Genomic DNA, 24,616 nt, shown 5'->3' with positions numbered 1-24,616 from the left:
GCACAGGGAGATCAGCTAGGTGGTTTGTGACCACCTAGAGGGGTGGGATAGGGAGGGTGGGAGGGAGGGAGACGCAAGAGGGAAGAGATATGGGAACATATGTATATGTATAACTGATTCACTTTGTTGTAAAGCAGAAACTAACACATCATTGTAAAGCAATTATACTCCAATAAAGATGTTAAAAAAAAAGGTAAATATGTGAAGCGATGCATGTGTTAATTAACTGGATGTGGGGAATCCTTTCACAATGTATATGTATATCAAATCATCATGTTGGACACTTTAAATATTTTACTATTTTTCAATTATACGTCAAGCTGAAAACAAAAAAGAAAAAGTGAGAAGCAGGTTCCAAAACCACAAGGACAAGTAGGTAGAACAGTAGAATTAAGACAATGGGCTTTGCAATCTGACCACCTGGGTTAAATCTCACTCTAACAACAATTAGTTGTGTGATCTCAAGCTGGTTACTGAATCTTAGTTTCTTCAGCGGTTAAATGAGTATGAAACCAGTAACTACCTCATTGGGCTTTTGTGAAAATTCAATGAGATAACACAAAGTGTTCAACTGTCCTTGGCACATAGTAAACACTCAACAAATTGTTCGCTATTATTAATCGTCTCTACTATAGTTGACATAATAGGCATAAAAATAATATATTATCTCTAAGTGGTACAATTATAGGTTTTTATTTTTCTTTGTACCTTGCCATATTTTCCAAATTGAAAATCAGAGATATATGATACTTTTATGAATAAAAAAATAATCATGAGAAAACAAGTGGAAGCCCTTGGCCCAGTACCTGGAACACAAGAGTTCTTCCAAATACCTGCTGGAGTGTCACCCACCGGCGGCCCTAGCCAGCTAATGTCAAATGAGTAATTCACATCCAAGACTGCTGAGAGCTGCCTGCCCGTCTCTTACTGTTGGTCTCCTTTGGGCAGTGACTCACCCACATCCCCCTCCATTACTGCCAGTAGATTCTTCCCCAGTGCCCTCCGCTGGAATAATTTCACCTTAGCCCAGTGACTGCCCCCATGTTGAGATCATCCACTCAATAAACACTGGCTGACTGACTGAATCTAATATAATAATTTGAAGAAGAAAAACATTCTATAAAGTCAGCAGCTTATTGTTCTACATACAGTAAGTATTCCGGTTTTTGAAGAACAATTTCTAACTTTTAATTATGCAGCACTATTCCAACATTGTGTACATTCTCGAGGCTTCTACTACATGAGGTGATTATGGTAGGTTTTCCAAGCCTTATAATAAGACTCACATAATTCACACTGAGTAATGGCTAAGTAAAAAAAAAAAGCAACTTTTTTAAGAGCTCAATTTTGGTTTAGACCTATTATAATATTTAGCTGCACAAGTTAGTTTTGGGAACAGAGACTAATGTAAGAACAGCAACATCAAAACAGTATGCCTCGCATTTTATTTTGGTTTAGACCTATAATAATATTTAGCTGCAAAAGTTAGTTTTGGGAACAGAGACTAATGTAAGAACAGCAACACCAAAACAGTATGCCTTGCATTTTATTTTGGTTTAGACCTATTATAATACTTAGCTGCAAAAGTTAGTTTTGGGAACAGAGACTAATGTAAGAACAGCAACATCAAAACAGTATGCCTTGCATTTTATTGTCATTTTACTTTTAATCCTCAGCCCAAAGCCAAAAGTATACAGTTATTCCAGTCTTAAGAAAATATGAATATACTCTAATAGTTGATAGCTCTACTGTAAAGATTATTGCTCTAGATTAGCAGTTCTCAAAGTGTAGTCTCCAGACCAGGAGCCTCAGGAACAACTAGGAACTTGTCTGAGAAATGCAAACTCTCAGGTCCCACCCTGACCTACTGAATCAAACACTCTGAGTCTGGGACTCAGAAATCTGAATTTTTTTTTTTTTTTAAAGAAGCTGTTGGGGGTAGGAGTTTATTAATTTATTTATTTTTGCTGTGTTGGGTCTTCGTTTCTGTGCGAGGGCTTTCCCTAGTTGTGGCAAGCGGGGGCCACTCTTCATCGCGGTGAGCGGGCCTCTCACTATGGCAGCCTCTCTTGTTGCAGAGCATAGGCTCCAGACGCGCAGGCTCAGTAGTTGTGGCTCACGGGCCTAGTTGCTCCGCGGCATGTGGGATTCTCCCAGACCAGGGCTCAAACCCGTGTCCCCTGCATTAGCAGGTAGATTCTCAACCACTGCACCACCAGGGAAGCCCCAGAAATCTGAATTTTAACTAGTCCTCCTGGTGATTCTGATGCAGACTATAAAGTCTGAGAAAAACTCCTCTAAAAATAGGAACCCAATTAACACCAAACCACTTAACTGTTGAAGTGCTAGGACAAAATATGAAGCCAGAGAAGTTTTGGCTGTCTGGAGAGAAAGTTCACTGGGGCAGAAAATGCGCCTTACACAAGCTTCATCTTGCTCAGGGGAGCCTGAACCTGTGGTGATCTGACGATTTCACTTCCGAAGGAAGAGTGAAGAGAAGATATTCTTGAGAAACAAATAAGCCACGATCTACAGCAGAGTGGAGGGTTTGAAATGTCCTCCCTCATGCTCAAGCTGATGGCAGAGGAAGCAATCTCTTGATGGAATTAAACAGCTCGCTGAAATTGAGAATTTGATCCCTCTCTCTGATTTGCTGGAAAACTTTTGGGAAAGTCACCACCTCATTGTGCCATTAGCAAAAGTGCAATTTTTAAAATCCCTTTATGAATGCTTTGGAGCCAGCTGCTACTTGCCAGTCATGAAATATTCAAAGAATTAACCCATCAAAAATCCCATCTCTCAGCCACTGTGAGGATTATTATAATTTATGCCAGAAACTTCCCTATCATCTGCCAAATAAAAACTTTAAAAATGTTAATTATCACATTGATGAGATATTTTGTTCTTATTATGAAGTACTAGAAACATCTAGTTATGAAAAAAGGCATTACAAAACCAATCTCACTAGGCCTTCAATTTTTACCCAGCAAACTTCAATTCCACGGAAGAGCCACGTGGCAGAAACCTACATTCAAGGTTAAGACTGAGTGATTTAAAACAAAACAGAACAAAAACAAGATTAAATAGATATAAAATAAAACCTATTAAAAAGAATGGGGAAAACAATCATTTGCATAAGTTCAGTCCTAAAATAGTAAAGACAAACCTATCTATACACCTATATACATCAGGGAAATGTGCAAGTTGTAAATATTTCAAACAAAACGAAGAGGAAATCTGAAGAGCTGGGAAAGATCACAGGCCACTCTGCAACACCAGAAAGAACAAACCTGAATTTGGTTCTATCTCCCATGAGGTCAGGAGGACACAGCTTCCCTGAGCCTTGGTTACTTAAATAGGGATAATGACAATCATCTCCTGATATTCTTATATGTGAACCTGCCTTGCACGGCTCTCTAGGGGTATCTGAACTTGTTGAACACTAATTTGTAATCCATATTCAAGGCAAGAGGTACATAAACATTTGGCTTACCCAGGTGTCAACGATCCCATGATTCCAATCTCCCGGGGGAGAGAAGTGGGGCCTCCTAACTTCACAGTTGAGGAAGAAATCTCCCATTCATGTCCTCCATCTGTGAGACAGTTGGTGCTCCTGGTCATGCTTCACATCCCTGAGTCTGACCTTCAAGACCCTGAGAAGGAGGTATGACTATTTTATCGTTCCCGTTGTACAAGTGAGGAAACAATTGTCCTGGTAATTCCCCAAGATTCCAAACCCCAAGCAGAGGGACTAGCTCTGTAGAACGCCTCTTCCAGGGCCAGGCTAGAGTCTCATCCAAAAGCAATGGAACTGGTTTCATCAGATTCAAGATCATCGATGTCTTGATAAGATCTAGACCCTCAGAAAATCCCATGAGAGAAGAACATCGGAAGCTTGGGAAACCATAAAGCATGAAGGGAGAAAATGCACCGACAGAAAATAGGACTGTTTCTTTAACCCAGAATCCCTTCAAATATATTCCCCCTTCTCCAGGAGCACCTGCTGCACAGTAGGAGAAATCTCCTAGTCTCCCCCGTGACTAAGTCCCCACCAAGGGACCAGTAGTGGAAGTGATGGACAAATTCCTAGTCACCTGCCTGGAAGCATACCCCTTTCCCTTGGACTCCCACTCTTTCCCCGCTGATGACTAGGAGTGGAGGCCCACGGGAAGAACGGTGGACGTGCAGAGCTGCAACACGGCCCTGAGGCTCTGGGTCATAGGTGGGTAAGACACAAACCCTTTTGTGGTCTCAAAGCCACTGTATTGTTGGGTGCTGTTACAGCAACTTAACCTCTACTCTACAGAAAATAAGGATGGTGAGGCAGGGAAGGACAGAGAACAGAAAAGGTAAACAGCTCATTAACAAGCCATCAGAGTCTGCAGTATAGAAACTTACTTCATTATACAAGGAAGGGATGAGAGAGAAATCAGCTTTAGTAATTAGGCCATTGCCATCCACTTACTGAGAAGAGAAAATACTTAACGAACTATGTACATAAACATTTTGGCAAAAAGCAAACAAAATAATGTTGTTAAGTGTATAAAAACAAGAAGGTCTGGATAACAAACGAAAAATGTTAAGACAAACTGCCAACAACTTGCTGGATCATAAGAAAATAAGAACATTAAAAGATTCCTTAGGTGCTATTTTTAAACAGCCAGAAAACCTGGTTTAAAATTATTAACCATTATTTTTGAAAATATAGCAGTAAATAATAGGTATATAAAGAATGAGTCACGCAGCCTTTCCAGGAGGAACCATGCATGGCAACTTATTAAAAGCCCAGGGTTACAGGTTTCATCTAATCCAATTAGTAAAAGCTTGTCCACAAAGATAAAGACCAGACTAATGACAGTGAGCCAGGGCTGTAGCTGCAGGGAAAAGCCTTAATGAGAAGGATGGAGCAAAGTGCTGGGTGTGGTTGGCTTAAGTCAATTAATATAATAGATCAAATAAGTATTAATGAGATAAAACTAGCAGGCATCCCACCTTTCTTTTACAGGTTGATGAACTCCACAGCTTTGTGGATATCATCAGTCTTAACACTAAACCCAAGTCACCTCTCTTTCTTGAAATGTGCAGCTTGTGAAGGGAGAGACTAGAGATTTGAAAATGCTAGGATTTCCTAGAGAAAAGAATATTCTATCTCCCAGTGAATCACCAAGAAAAGGCAAAGCTTTAATTTGCGACCTCGAATCACAACAGTATCCAAACAAAAGAATGAATCTTGGCAAAGTTATTTTTGCTTCCCAAATAAAATCGTCGTTAATAAACCTTCGGTTACTCATTATTCCTAGTCTTGACTTCCTGGTTAACTCAGAAGTGTTAATGAGGTTCTAGTGCAGTGGGAGTCCGTGACAAAATATATTTATAAAATAAGAAGTGCATTTTAAAACTTCCTCTACAAATGTTTGAACTTTGCTTATAGGACCCGCACCAGTGATCCCAAAGCGTTGATAAAAACAATAAAGAAGGAGAAGGAAAACCACTTATTGGTACTAAAGCCTTTACTGTAATAAACCAAATATATTTACAATTTATACAAATGTTTAACCTTCAACAAAAATACAAAAAAACATTTCACAAGATGCAAAACGAGGAAACAAGTTCATTGGAGACACCACTGCTCTACCAAGGACAGACAGGAGGGGAACGGCAAGGAACAGAAAGGTAATCTCGGCAGATCTCACAGAAAGAAAAGGATGGACTCTGCCCGGGTCAGCGGGCTCCATTCCTCAAGCCCACAACCCTCACCCCTCTGTCCACTTTGCCTCGGTGCTCCATTTGGTCTAGGTAGGTAGGTGACCTTCTGTTGATGTGCTCACTGCCTCCTCTTTGTAGACGCAGAGTAGTTTTGTGTCAAGGTTTGGAAACAGGCTTTTGTGTTTTTAAAGTTACAACTTTTCTATTTCTACAAATTCAAAACATTTTGGCCCAATTCAACTATAAACGTTAAACCACATAATGTTTTCAGTAGATGACTTCATAGACTGTAGCCTTCTTGTCCCCTGAGCCAGTGACTATGTACTTATCATCCACAGAGATGTCACAGCTGAGCACGGATGAGGACTCTTTGGACTGGAAGAGAAAACAATGGACATGTGTTTAATGTGGAACAGAGATGCTCAGGGCCCTGCTCCCAACAAGGCACCTTCACTTCTGGGGTCATCAGCAATGCTGTGGTCCAACTGTCTGTCATTCTATGTAAGGAGCACGGACTTACCTGGAATATACTAGCTCCATAGGGTGTCCGCCAAGCATTGAGGAGGTTATCTTTTCCAGTACTCACAAACCATTTACCTAGAATGAGCAAAGGAACATGTGGTTGTGGCTTAACTAGATTAAAATTCCTGCTATTCTATTAGCTACTTGGGCTTAATCAAACTCAGAGCATTTTTAATCATGAACTATCATGTCCAAGGGGTTGGGCCATGACATGGGTAGACACAGCAGGTTTTAAATCTGGGCTCCACTGTGAACCATCTGTGATCTTGGGTTTAATCAAAGCGGTAGCAGGAACCATGTCAGTCCCGTTAGCCCCCAGATACATGACAGGTAGCTTCACACCGAGCATGCAGTGCGTCCTCTCGAATAGTCAATCAATGAAGTTGTCTTCTGTTAGTTTCCTTATGATAAAATGGGACTAGGAAGGATTAAATGACGAATCTAAGTAAAATGGCAGACAGGACATATGGCACATAGAATGGTCAATATGTGATAGCTATCCATCCATCTATCCATCCATCCATCCATCCATCCATCTTGTGAATAAATATTTGACTCCCCCATGAACTTCTTCCCTCATTATCCTCACTGCAGAATGTAACGGTCTGGGTGCAGCTAAATGTTCCCTTCTCTGCCCATGGGCTCCTCATCCTGGTCAGTCCATAGCAACCTCCTCTGCTCCTGCCTCATTTTTCTATATAAACTCCCACCAACCCCTCTCAGAGTGGCAACTAACTGCCTCCACCCACACCCCTGACACTCCCCGCTGAAAACAAACATGTGTCAAAACCTTGTGTTAGGCAATTGTATCACCTGCTGACTTTTCCCAAGTCAGGGAAACAGACGAAAACAGACATCCCTATATGCTCTGAGGGACATTTTAAGACAACAGAATTACTGCATCCAGCTGCTCAGAGAACAACATTTTTTCCAGATATCATCTCCACTATATTTTTTATAAGTATTTTCCATTAAGGCCATCAACATTCCCCGGTTTCCTTTCAGTTGAACTCACCACAATACGCAAATTTCAGGGACAGCACACAGCTCTCGTGGAGATGCAGCTGGTACTTGTCAGGTTTGTTCACGTGGAGAACTTCCACGTTGCTGCTCTCCATGCCCACGGCCAGCCACTCGCCAGTTGGGCAATAACCAAGGGAGAATATCTACAAGAAGCAGAAGAGGCCCACTGGGTATTCTGCCCAATAGACTTAGGACGTGAACAGACAACAAGAAAAGGGGAAGAACAGGACTAGCAAGAACAGGAGGAGGTAATAAGCAAAGGCAAAGTCTATAGGACAACCATGCCAACCCAGATAAGTCAAGTGTTAAAGACCTTTATGAAACAATTGGAAAAAAATAAAAACAACTGCAACACTTATGTCATGGGTGATAAAATCAAGAAATTATTCTTAATAATAACGGTATTCTGTGTGTTGTTTGAAAGGGTTCCTTGTCTTTTACAGATACTAACTGAAATACTTATGGATGAAACGATATAACGTCTGGGATTTACTTTAAAATAATCCAGTGTTTGGGGGCAGGGATGACAGATGAGACAAGACTGGTCATGTGTTAGTAACTGTTGAAGCTGGGTGATGGGCATATGTGGTTTATCATATAATTCTCTGTACTTTCATATATGCTTGAACATTCTCCGTTCTCATATATTGAATATATTTGAAATTTTCCATAAGAAGTTTTAAAAAAGGGCAGACCAAAAATAGGATCCTACCCATAACGGGAACAGGGCTGGAAGGGAAGACTATAAGAAACTCAACACAATTTTGACAGGGACATGAAATTTAGTTGCATGTATAAGTTGTTTTCCATTTCTGCCCTATTTTTCTGACTGGAATTATTAAAGAAAAAAAAGTCAGTAAATAAGTCACGATAAAAAGAACAATTCCACCATCAACAGAAAGCACTTAAAATGGCATGCACTATCTCTCCCCAAACAGGCCTAGATTCAGACACTTGACATCTAAATAACATCCACAATCCACAAAGTTGCCATTTTTATATCATTTCAAAACTCCATAAATCGAGTCAGCCATGAGTCCAGTGTCTAAGGGATGAGTAATAAAATGGGCATCCACTGAGATACCGCTGTATTTTTTAAGCTCCCTGATTTAAGCAAAATGAATCAACTTGCAGAGCTGTTATGATTTTTCTCTACTCCTTGTGATATCCCTGCATGTTTTCAAGGTCTATTTATACGTGAATAAAATCATTTCTCACCCCCACATTAGATGGTGAGAAGGTGGACAACAGATCAGACCCTGTATGTTCTTCATGGCACAAATTCCTGAAACGAACTCATATACAAGTAAAACAACTAACACGTCTTAACCTACAGCATTTTAAAAACCAGTCTAAGTGTTTCAGGGTAGTGTGTGTGTGTGTGTGTGTGTGTGTGTGTGTGCGCGTGCGTGCGTGCGTGTGTGTGTGTGTATCTCAGATTAAAGCCCGGTCTGTTTGTCTAGCTACTACTCTTGGGGGTGGGAGGGAGGGAGGGAGGTGTGGGGAGGGCGTGCGCCACACACAGAGCACCGCGTGGGTTCCGGGGAGGGACAAGCCTGCACCTGGGAGGTGAAGTCGTGCTGCTGCAGCTGCCGCCCTTCGCGCAGGTCCCAGGACCGGACCGTGTTGTCCAAGCCGCCCGTCCAGAGCTTGGTGCCATCGTTAGAAATGTCAATACAGCTGGCCCCGTCTGTGTGGCCCTGGAATTGCCTGATAAAACAAACCAGATTGAATAATGATTTCCTGCCAGAGCTCAAGGTAAACACTGTTGTGTTGTTAGTTTTGGACTCGCTGTGCGTGTGTCATCTCCTCGGTGTCTGCTGATGTGCAAGATCAAACCAACCTTCCCCCCGAGGAGGAGAGGAAACGGCACCTGCAGACTTTCTTTTCCTTTTTTCATGATCCAAGTGCTGAAGAAATGGAATGCCGTTTTAGGTCACCACACAGGAGAAGTTAAATACGCTCCTATAGCTGTTCTTACAAATCTGTCTGGAAGGTAAAATTCCTCCCAGGTCTGGAAAAGTGTTTAAGTATGAAAGTGGGGGGAAAAAAAGACAAACACACAAAATCCCAAGTGTATTCCTTAGAGAAAGAAGCAGGCTTGGCCTATAACTGTGCGGGCCTGAATCACCACATCACCAGCTCAGGGCCCAGGAGCACTCCCATTTCCATGAGTGAGTAACACCGCAATGCCCTTCGTGCCAACAAAGCATGAGCTCATGTATTTACTCAACCTCGCTTTTTCTATTCGAAAGAGCCCCACGTTAGGAAATCTGGACTCCTGGAGACAAAGGGGCATGCCGGCCTCCTGACTCAGAGGTGCGGGGCAGAGACGGAGCTGATTGCTGACTGACCCCTGGGCACGGTCCTGCCCTCAAATCTGAGCACAAGGCTGTTGTTCTCTTAAAGGGGAACCTCGTGCCTCAGTCAAAAACCACCACCAAAGAACAGACTTGTGGTTGCCAAGGGTGGAGGGCTGGGAGGGATGGACTGGGAGTTTGGGGTTAGCAGATGAAAACTATTACATTTAGAATGGATAAACAACAAGGTCCTACTGTCTAGCACAGGGAACTCTATCCAAACTCCTGGGATAAACCATAATGGAAAAGAATATAAAAAAAGAATGTGTCACTTTGCTGTACAGCAGAAACTAGCACAACATTGTAAATCAACTATACTTCAAAAAACAAACAAACAAACAAAAAACAAAGAACCACTACCAAGGACAACCAGCCAACAGGGATTTGCTGAGTGCGATGCTCTGCCAGGCTCCAGGCAGGGCTTGCCGAGGGGAGGTTGACGTAAGCCACCACAGGGCTGGTGGTATGGGGGTCGTGGACCTGGTTTTGCTGGCAGAGGAGTGACTGGAACAGGTGAGAAGTGTTCCGAGGTCCGATCAGGATGGCGAACCAGGCAGAATCCATGCGAGAACTGCTTGGAAATTTCAACACCCAGAGAAAAGTCTCCACCGCCTCTCCTTCCTATTACCTTATTATTCCCGCAGAGCTCCCAACTTTAAAGCTGAGCTTGGAATTTAAAGGGCATGGAGGAAAAGACAAGAGCACCACTGTTGCCCTGAATTCTGAGACAAGATGTGAACCATCACTCCAAAAAGCTCTTCCCTGAAAACCACTCAGAGCTTCCATCCTGGTCCTCTCCCCCATGCACCCCAACTCTCTGCCTCAAACGTCCCAGCCTGCATCCAAGGCTTTCCCGCTGGTCTGAAGCAGTCCTGCCCCACATTTCCAAAGTGCTGCTTTTCTGTCCTCAAACAGCTCGTGAAACCCAAGGACCTCCTCTTCATTTCACCCTCTAAATTTTTTTTTACCTCTGAAACTCATGAAATACTCTGACTTCTTGAAAACAACTGTGTTTCTCTGCTGACCTAAGCTCTTGGTGGGTGTTCCTCCATCTCTCCATCCACTTGTCTCAGCGCTACCCTCAGGTCAGGCTCCTAGAACGCAGATCCTAGGGCTGTTCAGGACGTGCTGGGTCACAGCAGATACAAAGATATTCAGGAGACTCTGTACTGCCCTGTCTCACAGAGAGGCCGCTAGCCACGTGTGGCCTGTCCAAACTGAGACAGAGAGGGATGTGTGAAGCAGGCCAACATATCCAACAGGTACTTATTCCCTGGGGGCCGGCACAGAGCAGGGGTTCAGAACATACAAGAGGGCAGAGTGCCTGGGCCCCATTACAGCTCCTCCACAATAATATCAGGATAACAGCAGTGCAGAAGTGACAAGGATTAAAGAGATGAATACTTGAAAAGCACTTCGAATGAATACTTTGGGAGAGCTATTTATTAAGTTTAAAAAAGAAAAAAGCAGAAAGAAAAGAAAAAACAGCCAACACTTGCTAGGCTGAAAGTTTGAAGGGGCTGTTGGCTTGGCTCCGTTTGTTCACTTTGCTCATTCTGAGCTGCCCGGAGAGTGACACACACAGGGACAGAGAGCCTGGTTCGGTGACACTTAGTGGATTTCTACAGAAACGGCTGAAGAAAGAGTGAGCTGCTATAATCAATTCCATAGCCCGTCCCTTCCCTCCAGCTCTGGGCCCGGAAGCACGGGAGGAGCCCTGCTAAGTAACCTACAAGTATAAAAATGCACCATGAACAGTGTTCCTGAGCGAAGACAAACTGTGACACGAAAGGGCGAAACACAGGCCCGTTCTGCCGTAGACGTTTAACTAGTTCTTCCTTTTCTAAAGACTTTTCTCTAACATCCCTGATGTGAGCACCGACTCAGCCGGAGGGAGTGAGCTGGCCAGAGCTCACAGAGAAGGGACACAAAGGTGGCAGATTCCAAGCAGCTGGGCTCGTTCCTGGGTGAAATGACCCCTGGACAGAGCTTATTTAGTTATTGAGAAACACAGCTACTTTAAAACCATTTTGTGGGTGAAATTTGTGGAATCTCCTCTTCTAATGTCCTTTTGTTGATTTTCTGTCATCCTTTATCAGCTGGCTCCTGTGTGCACATACGAGGTTCTAGGCAAAGCCAAAAACATCCAGTACTGAGGACCTTTTGCACCTCCATCTAATCCACGGTATGCTGCCCCTTGGCAAAAGCCAGGAATGTTTTTTAAACAAATCTGGCATGTGTATGTGGCTGAAGAATGGGAACATTAGGGAGGTAAATATAAAGCCTGGGTGACACCCAAGCGTGGCCGCGAGACCGTAAGCCCTCTGAGGGCGGTGATACGGTACTGACACCCAGATCCAAGCCTGGCACGTGCGGCCTGAGCCTGGGGGCAGGCAGAGAAGCAGGGGTAATAGGGGGCCTTTTGACCCAGGTACTCAAGCAGGGAAGGCCCACTCAGGAAACCACCCCTGCTCACCTCACCAGTGTCTGGTTGTGCAGGTCCCACACGGCGATGTTGCCGTCGCTGCAGCATGAGAAGCAGACCTTGGAGTCGGGGCTGATGGCCAAGGCGTAGCAGGCGGGGGCCGAGGACGTCAGCTCTGCCTTGATGCGCGGGGTGGGAGCCGCCAGGTCCCAAATGGACAGGGTACTGGCTTCCCCTCCCACTATGAGAGTGCAGCCATCAGGGAGCAATTTGCAGGAACGGATGTAGTTATCCCTGTTCTGTGAAATAAACATAATTCAATTGTTATAATGCATGACCAAGCAGTAACAATGCCATGTTCTCTAACTGCTGTCTCGGCTGTTGACTTAAAAAGTGGTATTTATTTCATGGACACTACCAAAGCAAGCGTTCTGTAGTAAAGATCAGGATCTGATGGCCACTGGCTCCTTTGAAGTCGTAAACAAAGCAAACTCACAGGATTGCTCGGCATGTGTGAAGGCTTAGATGTAACTGCCACTGAAGCCCAATTTCCTGCTGAGTAGACGGAACTGAGATGATCAGTGGATGTAAGGTAAGGGTACACGTACTTCTTTACAAAGAAACCACTTTTCACAGCTAGTTTATAAATCTTTGACCTCATCACCCTCCGTTATTTACTATTTGGAAACTGCAGACACACTGCCTATGCTTTGGTTTTCATTACTCTTAAGTTTCTGCCTAAGGCTTGTACTGTGTCTTCATTAGCCAAATGGATCCTTGTCTGAAACTTTAACACAGCTGCTTTCTCAAGTTGTAACATGGCTGCTGTGATATGTAAGCCTCTCAATCCAAAGGCCAAAGAAATGAATAAAAGAAGGCATCTCTCCATCAAAACCAACACATTAGAAAAGGGAGGTGGGAACTAAAATGACCCCCGCCCTCTCCAACAAAGAAATAACTGCTATCCTTTGACCCAAACAGATACAGTCAGAGTCTTTAGTATGCTTTAACCATGGCCTATTGTTCAAAGATTAGAGAAACTTTTTTTTTTAATTTAATTTATTTATTTTTGGCTGTGTTGGGTCTTCGTTTCTGTGCGAGGGCTTTCTCTAGTTGCGGCGAGAGGGGGCCACTCTTCATCGCGGTGTGCGGGCCTCTCACTATCGTGGCCAGATTAGAGAAACTTTAAGCAATGTAATTTCAAAAAAGATGATGAGTATTACAAAACTCTCCTACCATTGGGTTGCCAAAAAGCTTGTTTGGGTTTTTGCGTAAGATGTTTAAGTATGTTTCCCTATGTTTAACTTTCATTCATGGATATATTAAGTTATTTGATTGCAAAAAAAAAAACAAAAAAAAAAAACAAGAACTAGCCCGAAGAGGCTTTTCGTCTCAAAAACACAGTCAGTCTTCGTTCTGGAAACACCCTCTGGGGAATCCTTGCCATTTGCCAGGCAGGCAGCAGGTAAAGTGTACCATATGCCGAAGCAAAGTGCAGGCAGAAGACACCCTACAGGGGCAGGGCGGCCTACAGTCCACTTAAGGCCAATGGTACGTGGTGTGTAAATCCTGTGGTTACTGTGTAGAGAACATGTCCTGACATATTCTACGATCCTGAAAAATGTAACACGGTATTGGCTGGGGGGAGGCGGGGTAGAGTAGATGCCTTGGGGAAGCATTCCCACCACCCCCGTTCTGCTGAAGGCTGCCCTGATTTCTTGCAGTGTAATCTAGTAACTCGTTCCTAAAGTTAAGGTCATAAAACTCAGCCAGGTCTCCCTGAAAACACAGACCCTGTTCAGAATGGTTTTATGCCACGTTATCAAATGTTTACTCTTCAATATTTATCCAAAGGCTGTAGGGAAATTAAAAGTCGAGGGGAGTGCAGGGCTCAGAGTCCAGGCCTAGCTGCACTCCATCCATTAAACGGGAAACCCCCTTCTGAATACACATTCAAACAAGGACCGCTTCTGTAAACTACTGTTAAAATATGTTTTAAGAGAAATCCATCAACTCTGGGATTTAACCACTGAAGCATCAACAAATGAAACCTTCACGCTGAGGGGAGAGAGTGGGGAGAGCTAAATAGCTAACACAGGAAACAGAATGGGCTTCCATTTCCTCATAATGGGAATAAAACCCAGGCCCCGACAGCGATTTCCTTACTGAGTCTCCAGGAGGAAATTACCCTTGTGTACCAGCTCCTTCTCACTCACCAGACAGTCGAGCTGAGAGACGGGGCTCTTGTTGCCGGGGTGGCTGATGTCCCAGACCTTGACGCAGCCCTTGCCGCCCGTGTACACGTGTCGCGTGGGGTTGCTGATGGTCACCGCACACACCACCTCCCCGTGGTTCAGGGTGTTGATCTGGCGAGCGTGGCGGGGGATGCCGGGGCCAATGAGGGCGTCCGGGGGGAAGGGGACAGGCTGCATCTGACCGTCTGCAGTAACGTGGAAGGAGTATGCCCTTTTTGGGGAGGGGATGGTTAGGGAGAAGAGAGAAGAACAGGAGAGGAGACAGAAAAAACATTTATCATAAAGCAATTAGTCCTTACCGCAGCACGCTTCTATGAGAAAGACAAAGCAAAGATTCTTGCCATGACTTCCTTTTGAAATCAGTATAAGTTGAAGCGTTTACTGATGAAACAAACGAAATAAATAACAGCCAAAGTCTAGGGTGTTAAAAAAAGATATATATTCAATGCTTTCTAAAAAACTTTTTAAAGATTTTTAAACTGTGCTCTTCATTCCGTAAGGCATTCCTTCAAATCCTGTTAAAAAACATTACATGTGCTTCCAAATTAACATAAAATACTTCCTTCTTGTACCTTGTATAATAGTATGATTCCTTAGTATAATTTAAAATGATTATTTTTGCTGCTTAAGATGAAGCCCTTAAGAGCTCATATGATTACACACGGTAAACCGTGTTATTTCAACATCAACAAACAAAACAGCTTTCTAAACATACCAGTTTAAGGCTTGGACTTAAACTCTCTTTTGCATAATTAACAGGAAATAATAAAGAGATTCTCTTACATCAAATGGCTTTGTGACAAGACTTCAAGTTTCCTCACCAACAACCTCCCTGTCTACTTTGGCCACAAAGCCCAGTTTTATCGAAGGCAGCAAAGCTTTCAACTAAAAGACTACTCTTCCCAGCTTTGCTCTAGCCAGGTATACCCATGTGCTGACCGACGAGATGTAGGCAGAAGCTTCTGGGTGGCACTTAGTTCATAACTTGAAAAAAAGGGGACCCTGAGGGACATGGAAACTATCTGTACTTTCCATTCAATTTTGCTGTGAACCTAAAATTGTTCTAAAAAATAAGTTTATTAATTAAAAAAAAGAAAAGAAAAAGAATTTAAAAAGAGGCAGGGGAGAGTGCCTTCCTTCTTCTCTTCCTCCTTCTTGCTACCTCAACTATAAGCAAGATGACTGGAGCTCCAGCAGCGTTTTTGGGCCACAAGGTGACTGTGAAGATGGAACTCAATTGCTGAGGGGGACAGAACATAAAGATAGAATGCAGAGGTCCTGGTGACACTGTGAGACCTGGGGCTGTATCACTGGGGCTGTGATACCTGCCCTGGGCTACTGACAGCCAGTATCTTTTATGGGAGAGAGAAATAAACTTCTATGTTACTTAAGCTATTATTTTCTTCCCTGTTAAATACAAACAAACCTAATCCTAGTGCACACTTCTGTTTCTACACCAAAATCTTAGAGCATATTTTTTCTCTAACAATCTAATTATTTAAACTCCAAGCACTCATACACTACAGATACTAGAAAGCACGCACAAAGCAAAGACCCTGTAGAGGATGGAAGATATAGGAGTGCTAACATTTTATTTCCCACCCACATCTGAACTAGGCACTTTGAAGACCACTGCTTTCACTTTCTTCTTATCCAAAGGATCAGGGCTTCCCTGGTGGAGCAGTGGTTGAGAATCCGCCTGCCGATGCAGGGGACACGGGTTCGTGCACCGGTCTGGGAAGATCCCACATGCCGCGGAGCGGCTAGGCCCGTGAGCCATGGCTGCTGAGCCTGCGCGTCCGGAGCCTGTGCTCTGCAACAGGAGAGGCCACAACAGTGAGGCCCTCGTACCGCAAAACAAACAAACAAACCAAAAAAAACAACAAAGCATCACTCGGTGATCTAGAAGTTCAACATTAAACCTTTTCTATAGGTCTGCATACATAAACAATAAATGAAGTACGTAGGGTTTCCTCCCTCCCATAACCTTCTGGAATAAGTCTGAGCCCTTTCTGGAATTTATCATTGGCACCTTGCAGTCCCTTTACAGATCCTAAAGACCTTGGGTATTAATACAAAACTTAAATTTTCATTTTAATGCTAACTCAAATTTTGAAAAATAACTAAGCATGTACAAAACTTAAAATTGATAGAGATATCAGGTTTCTACCTGCCTGCACATAAAACCACATACTTCCTTAGCTTGAAAATAAAATACATGCTGTTATTTTCCTTCTATAAAAACAAAATATCAAATATATGAAAAGATTTTTAAAAGAACTTCCCCTTCTCCCTGACCAAAGGACACAATTTTAGATACGTTATCTCCTGGCAAACTGGTTCCAGTAACTAATCTTATACGGCTACTTGGCCCAAATCCTTAACATTACTCTTAATTTGAATGACTGAGTACACATGATGGGAACCACAAAGAATGTCCCAGAAAATAAATATGCATATAAAACAACTACAGCTCAAAGCCCTTATGTCACCAAACCACTAAATCTCCTATTTTTTCATACTGAAGTATATTTGATGCACAATATTATATAAGTTAGAGGCATAAAATACAGTGATTCACAACTTTTAAAGGTTGTGAGTTTACAGTTATTATAAAGTAATACTTATTATTATTTTATAATAAAATATATTTTATAATTATAAAATATAATAAAATATACTCATAATACCATTTATAGTTATCATAAAATATTGGCTATTGTGTTGTACAATATATCCTTGCAGATCATTTTATACATAATCGTTTGTACCTCTTAATCCCCTACCCCTACTTATCCCTCTCCCTCTTCCCTCTCCCCACTGGTAACCACTAGTTTGTTCTCTACATCTGTGAGTCTGTTTCTTTTTTGTTATTATATCTCCTATTTTTAGCTCACAGTATCCTTTAGTGTCCTTAGTAATGTATCAAGCCCACATGATATTTCAATACATGCACATTACACTTAATTGAACCTATGCCATTTATTATAGGATATTTGGAGTTGGAATCAAATAGCACTGTATTATTGCCATTGAAGATGAGACCACAAGAACTGGGGTTTAAGTCTATTCACATTCTAAATTATGTGACCCACATACCAGGCACCACGACCTGGGTCTGAAAATAACAAATGAACGGTGGTAAACGTGGGGAGAGAACGTGCCTCTTAAAGCTTTCTGTGCTGTGAGGAAAATGGCACATGTGAAGGTGAGTTTTTCTGTTCGCCATAAATCAAGGTGGGTACCTCTAGGTAGGCAGTTTCCATCAGGTACCCTTTTAGCAATTCCTAATTTTTAGGGGAAGGAAATTTTATCTCACTTCAACTGGAACTCTGCTTATTATAGAGTTAAATGTTCCAGATTAAAATAGATGCACAAAGTACAGAGAGCTGTATGCTTGTCTTTGGAAGATACCCACCTCTCCCCTAGGTGTCCTCTTCTTTAAACCACACAGGAGGTCTGTGATCATCATACTTAGGCAGTTTAAAATTGATTCACAGTGCAGCGAACTGCTGCCAGAAGCTGTGAACATTTCGTCTGTCCCAGGGGAAACCCATATGGCTGTTAATACATCAGTCAGAGGGGGCCTCGGAGGAAGCTGGCGCTGCCTGCTGTGCTGGAGGGCCTAATCAAATGAACAAACCCCAGTGAGGTACAGGGTGGGTGTGGCTCACAGAAGGACACACAGGAAGGAAAAACCAGGGGAGCAAACAAGACAGCTTGGAATCTGTTATTCACTTCCGGGAAGAACACAAATGTCTTTGAGAAAGTCCACATTGATGGCACATCGTGACAACGTTCAAGAGATCCCAGAAGGAAACTTACCCTCTTTACTGACTGAGGAACTAGGGAAAGTAAGATCAACCAGGAGGGGGAATTTATAAACGGATGGTGTACAGTTATAACTATCTCTCAAGCCTGAATTCAGAAAGAGACCAGCCACAAAAGAATGCATATGGTACAACTGCATTTACAGAAGTTCAAACCCAGGCAGAATTCACCTCTGGTATAAGAAGTTGGGGTGGTGGTTCCCCTAGAGACTGGAAGGGTCATGGGAAGGGGTTTTTCAGGTGCTCTTGGTGCAAAGTCACTGGGCTATACACACATGATGTGAACATTTTTTTTCTATATGTATACCTCAATTTTAAAAGCTTGGATTTATTTGTTTATTCAAGAAGAAGGGGAGAGAAGGCTCCCAACCGATGAACACAGTAGGCTGGGTCCACAGCCAGGATGACAGCCCAGACTCTGGATTCAAAGGAACCTGAGATGCGGGGGCCCCTGGCTCGAGGCCTCACTGACTGTGGTTTTCTGAACGGGCCTAACTACCTGAGCCCTGTAATGTGTCCATTTTCTGATCGACAAGATAGAAATAATAATAAAATGTTGGGGTCGCAGGGGTTGTTGTAAGGGAAAAAAAGAGAGAAAACAGCTGCAAAAGTACAAAACCCTTAACCGTGCTCGACACCTGCAGGGGCCTTCGGGAAATGACAGCCATCGATATTAAACACGCGTGACTTAAAAAGAGGAAAGTGAGGTTATGCTGAATCCCGGGCTCTTATCTCGAGCAGGGGACAAGCGTGAGGGCCAGGAATGCGGAAAGGGAGGAAGGCGTGGGGTGGGAGCCAGGAAAGCACAGGGTGATGGCGAGGCCAGGAAAACCGGGAAATTCATAAATCCTAAAAGGCGAGGTGGGGAGAAAGCACCGGGCGAAGAGGAGCAGAGGACGTTTGGAGAGAGGATTGTGGCAAACTGTGGGGCAGAAAGAAGGAGCCCCTGGGGCCCTGCTTAGGGGCCACCCACCCACATCCCAGAGCCTCAGAGAACTGAGTCCCCCTGCTGTTTGAATCAAGCACCTGCAGATCAGGATCTGATTCGGAAATGTGGTGGCAGAACTGAACAGCATAAAGCCCACCGGACCTCACAGATTTAAAAACGGAATGAAATCAAACTCATTCAAACTCTTCAGTCACTGGGCACACGGCAGAGGTAAAGGCACTCAGAGTCCCCACAGGTGCTACAAACTGGGAAACAGGGCTGCGTTCTGGGGAAGCACGTTGTCTTTCCCTAGCAGACTGGCTCCTGTTAATAAAACTATGCTGTGTTCCGTGGGCAAAGGAAAACTGGTGTTAGAGTTGTTGCTTTGCTGGAAGTAGAGAGGAACGGCAGTGGCCGGATCCAGCGAACAGTAATGAAGAACCACGGACCCCAGAGATAAAGGCTGCGGCAAGACCCCGCTGCCTGTGAACCTGGCCCTCTTGAGGGGGAATCTGTTGCTGTATTAACAGGTATCAAAAAAAATCTGATCATGTCAAAACCTTCACTGGCTCTTCCGGCTCTTTACGGCCCCCCCGAGCCCTTCACAATTCAGTATCGATGAGTCTCAGTTCATATGACCGCCTTGTATCCTAAATTCCCAGCCGCATGGAACAACGGGCCAGTCCCCTAAAATATCGCATGCTGTCACATCTCCACGTCATGCACAAACTGTTCCCTCCTGCCTAGAATAGCAAGGTGTCCCCCTAAGCGCACGTCACTTCCCCCTCCCTCGGCCTGCCTCAACTCCCCAGGTGCCGTGAGTCCTTCCCCAGGACCCTGGCTCATCCTATAAATCGGTATCATGCTGAGAACTACAGCCCACGTTTACATTTGTCTGTCTCATTCCCGAGTCCTCTGGGATGACTTCACCAACGAGCATACAGCTGGCACTCGGTAAATGAATCCAAACGCCCCGAGTCATTTACTGCTACCTAATCACTTATAAATCGAGGCATGAAAGGTTGCTCCGGCAACCTTTCATTTGTAAGCTACCGGGTTGCTCCTTGTAGCTTACTCTCGTGTAGCTAAGGAAAGTAAGCTACAAGAAGGTGGGGAGTCTCTAACCACCTGGGCTCTGCCAGGCAACTCTCCCAAGGAACTCCTAGTCGTCGTACCAAATGTGGCTCAGAGGTGGTACCAACTTTCCCAAGGGGGGAAGGCAGTCCCTAGAGATGAAGAGCTGATGAAGAGCAAAACAAAAGGCAACGAGAGCAACAGTAACAGTGAAATCCACAGCGCACCCCATCAGCAGAACCCGGTGGATGTGGAACCCCTCAGATACCAGCTGCAGCAGAAGTGGTCATGAGTCTAGGTGCTGAAGAGCATACAGTAAAGTTCAGGAAGTGAGGGGACCCAGGTCAGAGTTTCAGTTGAGTCACTAATAAGATGTGGGGACCACACGGAACTTATTTGGGCCTCATTTCCCTGTTTTTACAACGTGCCCTGACAAAACTTACCCTACCAACGTGACTGCTGAGGTGTGGGGGAAATGAAATCATGTAGGAAAGTACAAAGCACAATATAGATTCAGCCTTTGATTCCCACGTCACAGAAGGCAGCTCACTGTCCCTTATTATTTACAGCAGGGAAGCGGCACAGGGGACCTTAACAGGCCCAACTCAGCTCGTAAGCAGGAGAGGTCAGCCAACCACAGAAGTGGGGCTCTAACCCTTACCTTAGCTTCCACATCGGCACTACCTGAGACACTCTCAACTCAAGAGGGCTCGTGGGGCCCATCAGGAGGGAGACACCTACCCTACACAAAAGGAGAACACCGGGCATGTCAGCGTCACTGATGTGCTTCATTATGGAGCCCTGGGCACAGGAGGCTCTGAGGGCTGAGAGCTGGGGCATTTGGCTCATTCTAAGACAGATGAGAATAATGTTAACTTATGATTTTGGAGGATGCTCTCAGCCTGAAGAACTAGTATAGGGAAGGTGGAGGCTGGGGATGCTGTGATGTGGGGTGATAAGAAAACCAGAGCCATATTATTCTAAGATTTCAGGGGCAAAAATGTCCTCAGGTATATAATTCATCTACTTCTGGTAAAACCTTTCTTTGCCAAAGTAACAAGCTCTACCTTTAACATTTTTTAGGGTCTGCACACCTAACTCCTAACATCTGTGAAATCCTTTACTTCTTTCACAGGATTTTTCTAGTTTGGCATCGGGCATCCTCTCAAACAGCAAACATGCAGATCCAGGTGCAATCCCTACCCTATCTGAAGACAGCATTTCTACATCAATGGAGGGCTTTAGTAACAATTAAATGACAAGTTGAGGACTTCAAAGCATTATGATAGAAGACTTTTTGTTTGTTTCCTTATTTCGTTGAATACACGGCTATCCTCATTTTTTTAAAAAGCAAATGCAGAACTTCTTAAAATGGATAGGAAAAAGAAAATTACTAGACAAAGTAAGGAAGAAGAGATGGCCTAGCTGATATACTAGGAGGTTCTCTGGTCAAAGTCAGCATTTATGATTCTGAGCTCTAGGTCCTACCTCCTCCATCAAATAAACATTTCCAAATTGTAAATGTGCTGGGGCAGCAACAGGGCTCCTAGGCAGGACAAAGATACAAACCAAGAAATGCGTGGACGAAAAGTAAGACAAAGTTTAAAATATACAGCCATTTCAAAGCTCAATTCAAAAATCCTAGCGAAGGAACCAACCACCGCAGGCAAACAGCAGTATTCGATCAAGAAATAGACAAACTATGCCTGGTCAGCTGAAAGCCATTTCTGAAGAGGTGAAGAGGGAGAGAGAGGGAAGGGACAGTTGTCCAGCAGCTAAACATATAACTCACATCAAAAGGAAGGGCCTCACACCTCAATATAACTTCAGGAAATTAGCTACACATTCCCAGACCATCAAAAAGTAGAAAAACAAAAGTTAAACTAAAACCCACATGGTGATAATATGGCACAAAATAAGCATGTTACTTTTAGCATTTAATAGACAAAAAGTCACCCAAATATCGTGACAAGTAAAAAGGGGGCTGAACTAATTTTCAAATCCACGAAATAAACTAAGTGTGGAATCTAGACACGGTCAACAGAGGAATCAGAAGCGAGATCAGGAATGGAAGGCAGGGAGAGGAGGACTGGCCACTGACGTCTTCTCAGCTAGAAGCCGGGATTGGCCCCTACTCACTGCTGCAAATCATGTTTTCCTAAGAAGCAATTTTACCCCAAATGCAGTTCAGATTTTCTCTTCCCTTTAGGCTCCAACTCCAAAAAGGTAGTTTAAAGATTGATTTAAACACTAAACAAGTGGGTGGAAGATTTCTCAATTACATGTCTAGCGTTAAAACGCAGGGTAAAGGAACCTGGAACTTAGCTGGAATCTTAAGCCAAACTATTATTAGTGTGAGTTATGACTGACCTCTAGGTGCTACTATACGAAGCAGGTAGAGCTCGGCCCCCCAAGTATTTATGGAGAGGAAAGCGGTGCCACGGGGCCAGAAAAATGCCTTGAGGGGAGAGAGGCATGGAGTACAACAAAGATGTCAATCTGTCTAAACTTCAGGTTTCTTTCTTGTCAGTGATCTCCACAGAGTTCAGGAAACAAATTTCCTAAAACTAAAAACGAGCTCAAGTTAAGCTGACCAAACAATAGCAATTAAATTTCACCTTGAGGGTTTGGAAACACAGTCAGGGTAAACCGCTTATAAATCAGCATTACACATCTCTAAAATGCAAACTGCATTCTCCCTTGGAGAAGGATGAATCATAGGGTCTTGCACAATCCTATGCGCAAGACCTCACCAGCCCCCCCACCTAGTCAACGGGGCAAACATTTGTTTACTGGGTATCTATGCTCAAGGGGACTTCAGAAGCTTCAGTTCTAGTGGGGAAGAAGCCGACTGAAACATGACCTGTACATAGGATTATAACTCAAGGCCAAAGTGTGGAAAGTGTCACAAGACATTACAAGGTGCCAGAAGAGAGACAGCACATAGGGAAAGGCATCAGCAAAGGCTTCACGAAGGAGGCAGCAGCTGAAGTGGTCTTTGAAGGACAGAAAATATTTCCGCAGGAAGAGGTAGAGGCTAGTGAGAAAGGAAGCTGCTCCAGGTAGAAGGAGGAGGGCTCTTCTCTTCATGGAACAGAGCGTTATCCCATTTGGCCAGAGCACAAGATGCAAAGAACACAGCACACGCGGCTGGAAAAAAAGGCTGGGGTGATACTACCAGAGGGCCTACATCAGGAGTTTATATGCACCTTTTGAAGATATCTGAGCAAGAAACAGACAAGATCAGATAAATATTTCATTAAGGGAAAAACTCACCTACGATCTTAGTGAGGATTTTAACAAATAAGAAGACTGGATAAAAATGGGACTTAAACAAGGAGGTACCAAAGGCTAAAGTTTGGGTCCAGATGTTAGAATAGGGACAATGCTGGGAGATTGGGATTGACATATATACACTAATATGTATAAAACAGATAAGTAATAAGAACCTGCTGTATAAAAAAAATAAAGTTCAAGAGTAATGAAAAAAAAAAAAAGAAGAAGAAAAATAGGGACAATGCCTTTAACAAAAAGAAGTTAGGAGAAGTTAGAAGTGGGAGAGAGAAAAAATGTCCAGGTTGGTTGGGAAACCCTACTGAGATCTTAGATTACTCTGACACCAAAACAAGTACAGAAAGGTGGCAATGTCATCTTGCTCTAGGCCACTTTGATAAAAACAACGGAAGGAAGCAGGGCGTTTTGCATATGCTGGTTCCTCCACCTGGCGTCTTATGCCCTTCCCCTACACAATTACTGCAGCTCTGAAAACACTTTGAGAATCCTCCCCTGACCCTCCAGATGGGATTAGCCCTTCACAGAATTTCACAAAAACAGTACTCCTCTGTCACAGCTCTTATCTCAATTATAATTACACATTTATTTTTGTGATTACTTGATGAATGCCACCTCTCCATCACTAGGCTGTGAGCTTCCAATAGGGTCCTCTATGCCTAGTCAGCAGATTTTGATGAAATCTGTAGAAGAGAGGACAGGAGGGAGGTGACTGACCAGACTGTAGTAGGCAGATGGTGTGGGAACCTGAAATCACATCCCATAACACAGGGCTGAAGCAACGGACATACTCAGACAGAAGAGACCCTTCATGGAGAAATGGTGGTCTCCAAATATCTGAAGAGCTGCCTGCCCTGAGGAGGATGGATTAGCAGCACACTGTGTGGTCTCAGGGAGTGGGAAAGAACAGGATAGATGCGTAAAAGTTCCAGGGAGACAGATCTCAACTCAAGGGCTGGAAGTGTTTTCACACAGCCAGGGAAAACGAGGCGCCATCACTAGAGGCGCTGGGTCAGAGACGCGCAGCCACTCGGTGAGGCCACTAGAACCACAGATGGGCATTCAGGCTAGACGCACTTTTAACGTCCCTCCAGTCCCAACTGCACTCTGCCGGCTGTACCACTCTTCGAGGGCACTCATCCAGCTGCCTGTGAACCCTCAAGCTCCCTCTCTGTGCTGGGAGCCCACTGCCCCTCTACCGG

The 24,616-nt window shown here is 43.8% G+C and overlaps 1 protein-coding gene across 8 annotated transcripts in view; it reads right to left on the bottom strand.

The window, feature by feature from the left end:
- Window positions 1-5,480: 5,480 nt before the first annotated feature.
- Window positions 5,481-24,616, bottom strand: part of LOC102979815 (transducin-like enhancer protein 1) — an 87,141-nt gene continuing 68,005 nt past the window's right edge. For 6 of the 8 annotated variants that reach the window (XM_028493852.2, XM_028493853.2, XM_024126882.3 and 3 more), the window contains 6 exons: window positions 14,253-14,502; window positions 12,088-12,335; window positions 8,814-8,961; window positions 7,244-7,394; window positions 6,227-6,303; window positions 5,482-6,081 (listed from right to left, as the gene is read on the bottom strand). In XM_028493852.2, the coding sequence (XP_028349653.1) occupies window positions 5,974-6,081; window positions 6,227-6,303; window positions 7,244-7,394; window positions 8,814-8,961; window positions 12,088-12,335; window positions 14,253-14,502 (982 nt within the window). In that variant the 3' untranslated portion in view covers window positions 5,482-5,973. Of the gene's footprint in view, window positions 6,082-6,226; window positions 6,304-7,243; window positions 7,395-8,813; window positions 8,962-12,087; window positions 12,336-14,252; window positions 14,503-24,616 lie in introns of all 8 variants that reach the window. The other 2 variants (XM_028493855.2, XM_028493854.2) reach the window with 2 other exon arrangements.

Source organism: Physeter macrocephalus, chromosome 9, assembly GCF_002837175.3.
Source record: "Physeter macrocephalus isolate SW-GA chromosome 9, ASM283717v5, whole genome shotgun sequence".
NCBI classification, from domain to species: domain Eukaryota; kingdom Metazoa; phylum Chordata; class Mammalia; order Artiodactyla; family Physeteridae; genus Physeter; species Physeter macrocephalus.
The sequence above is the reverse complement of the archived record's forward strand: the minus strand, read 5'-3'. Positions and strand labels throughout refer to the sequence as shown.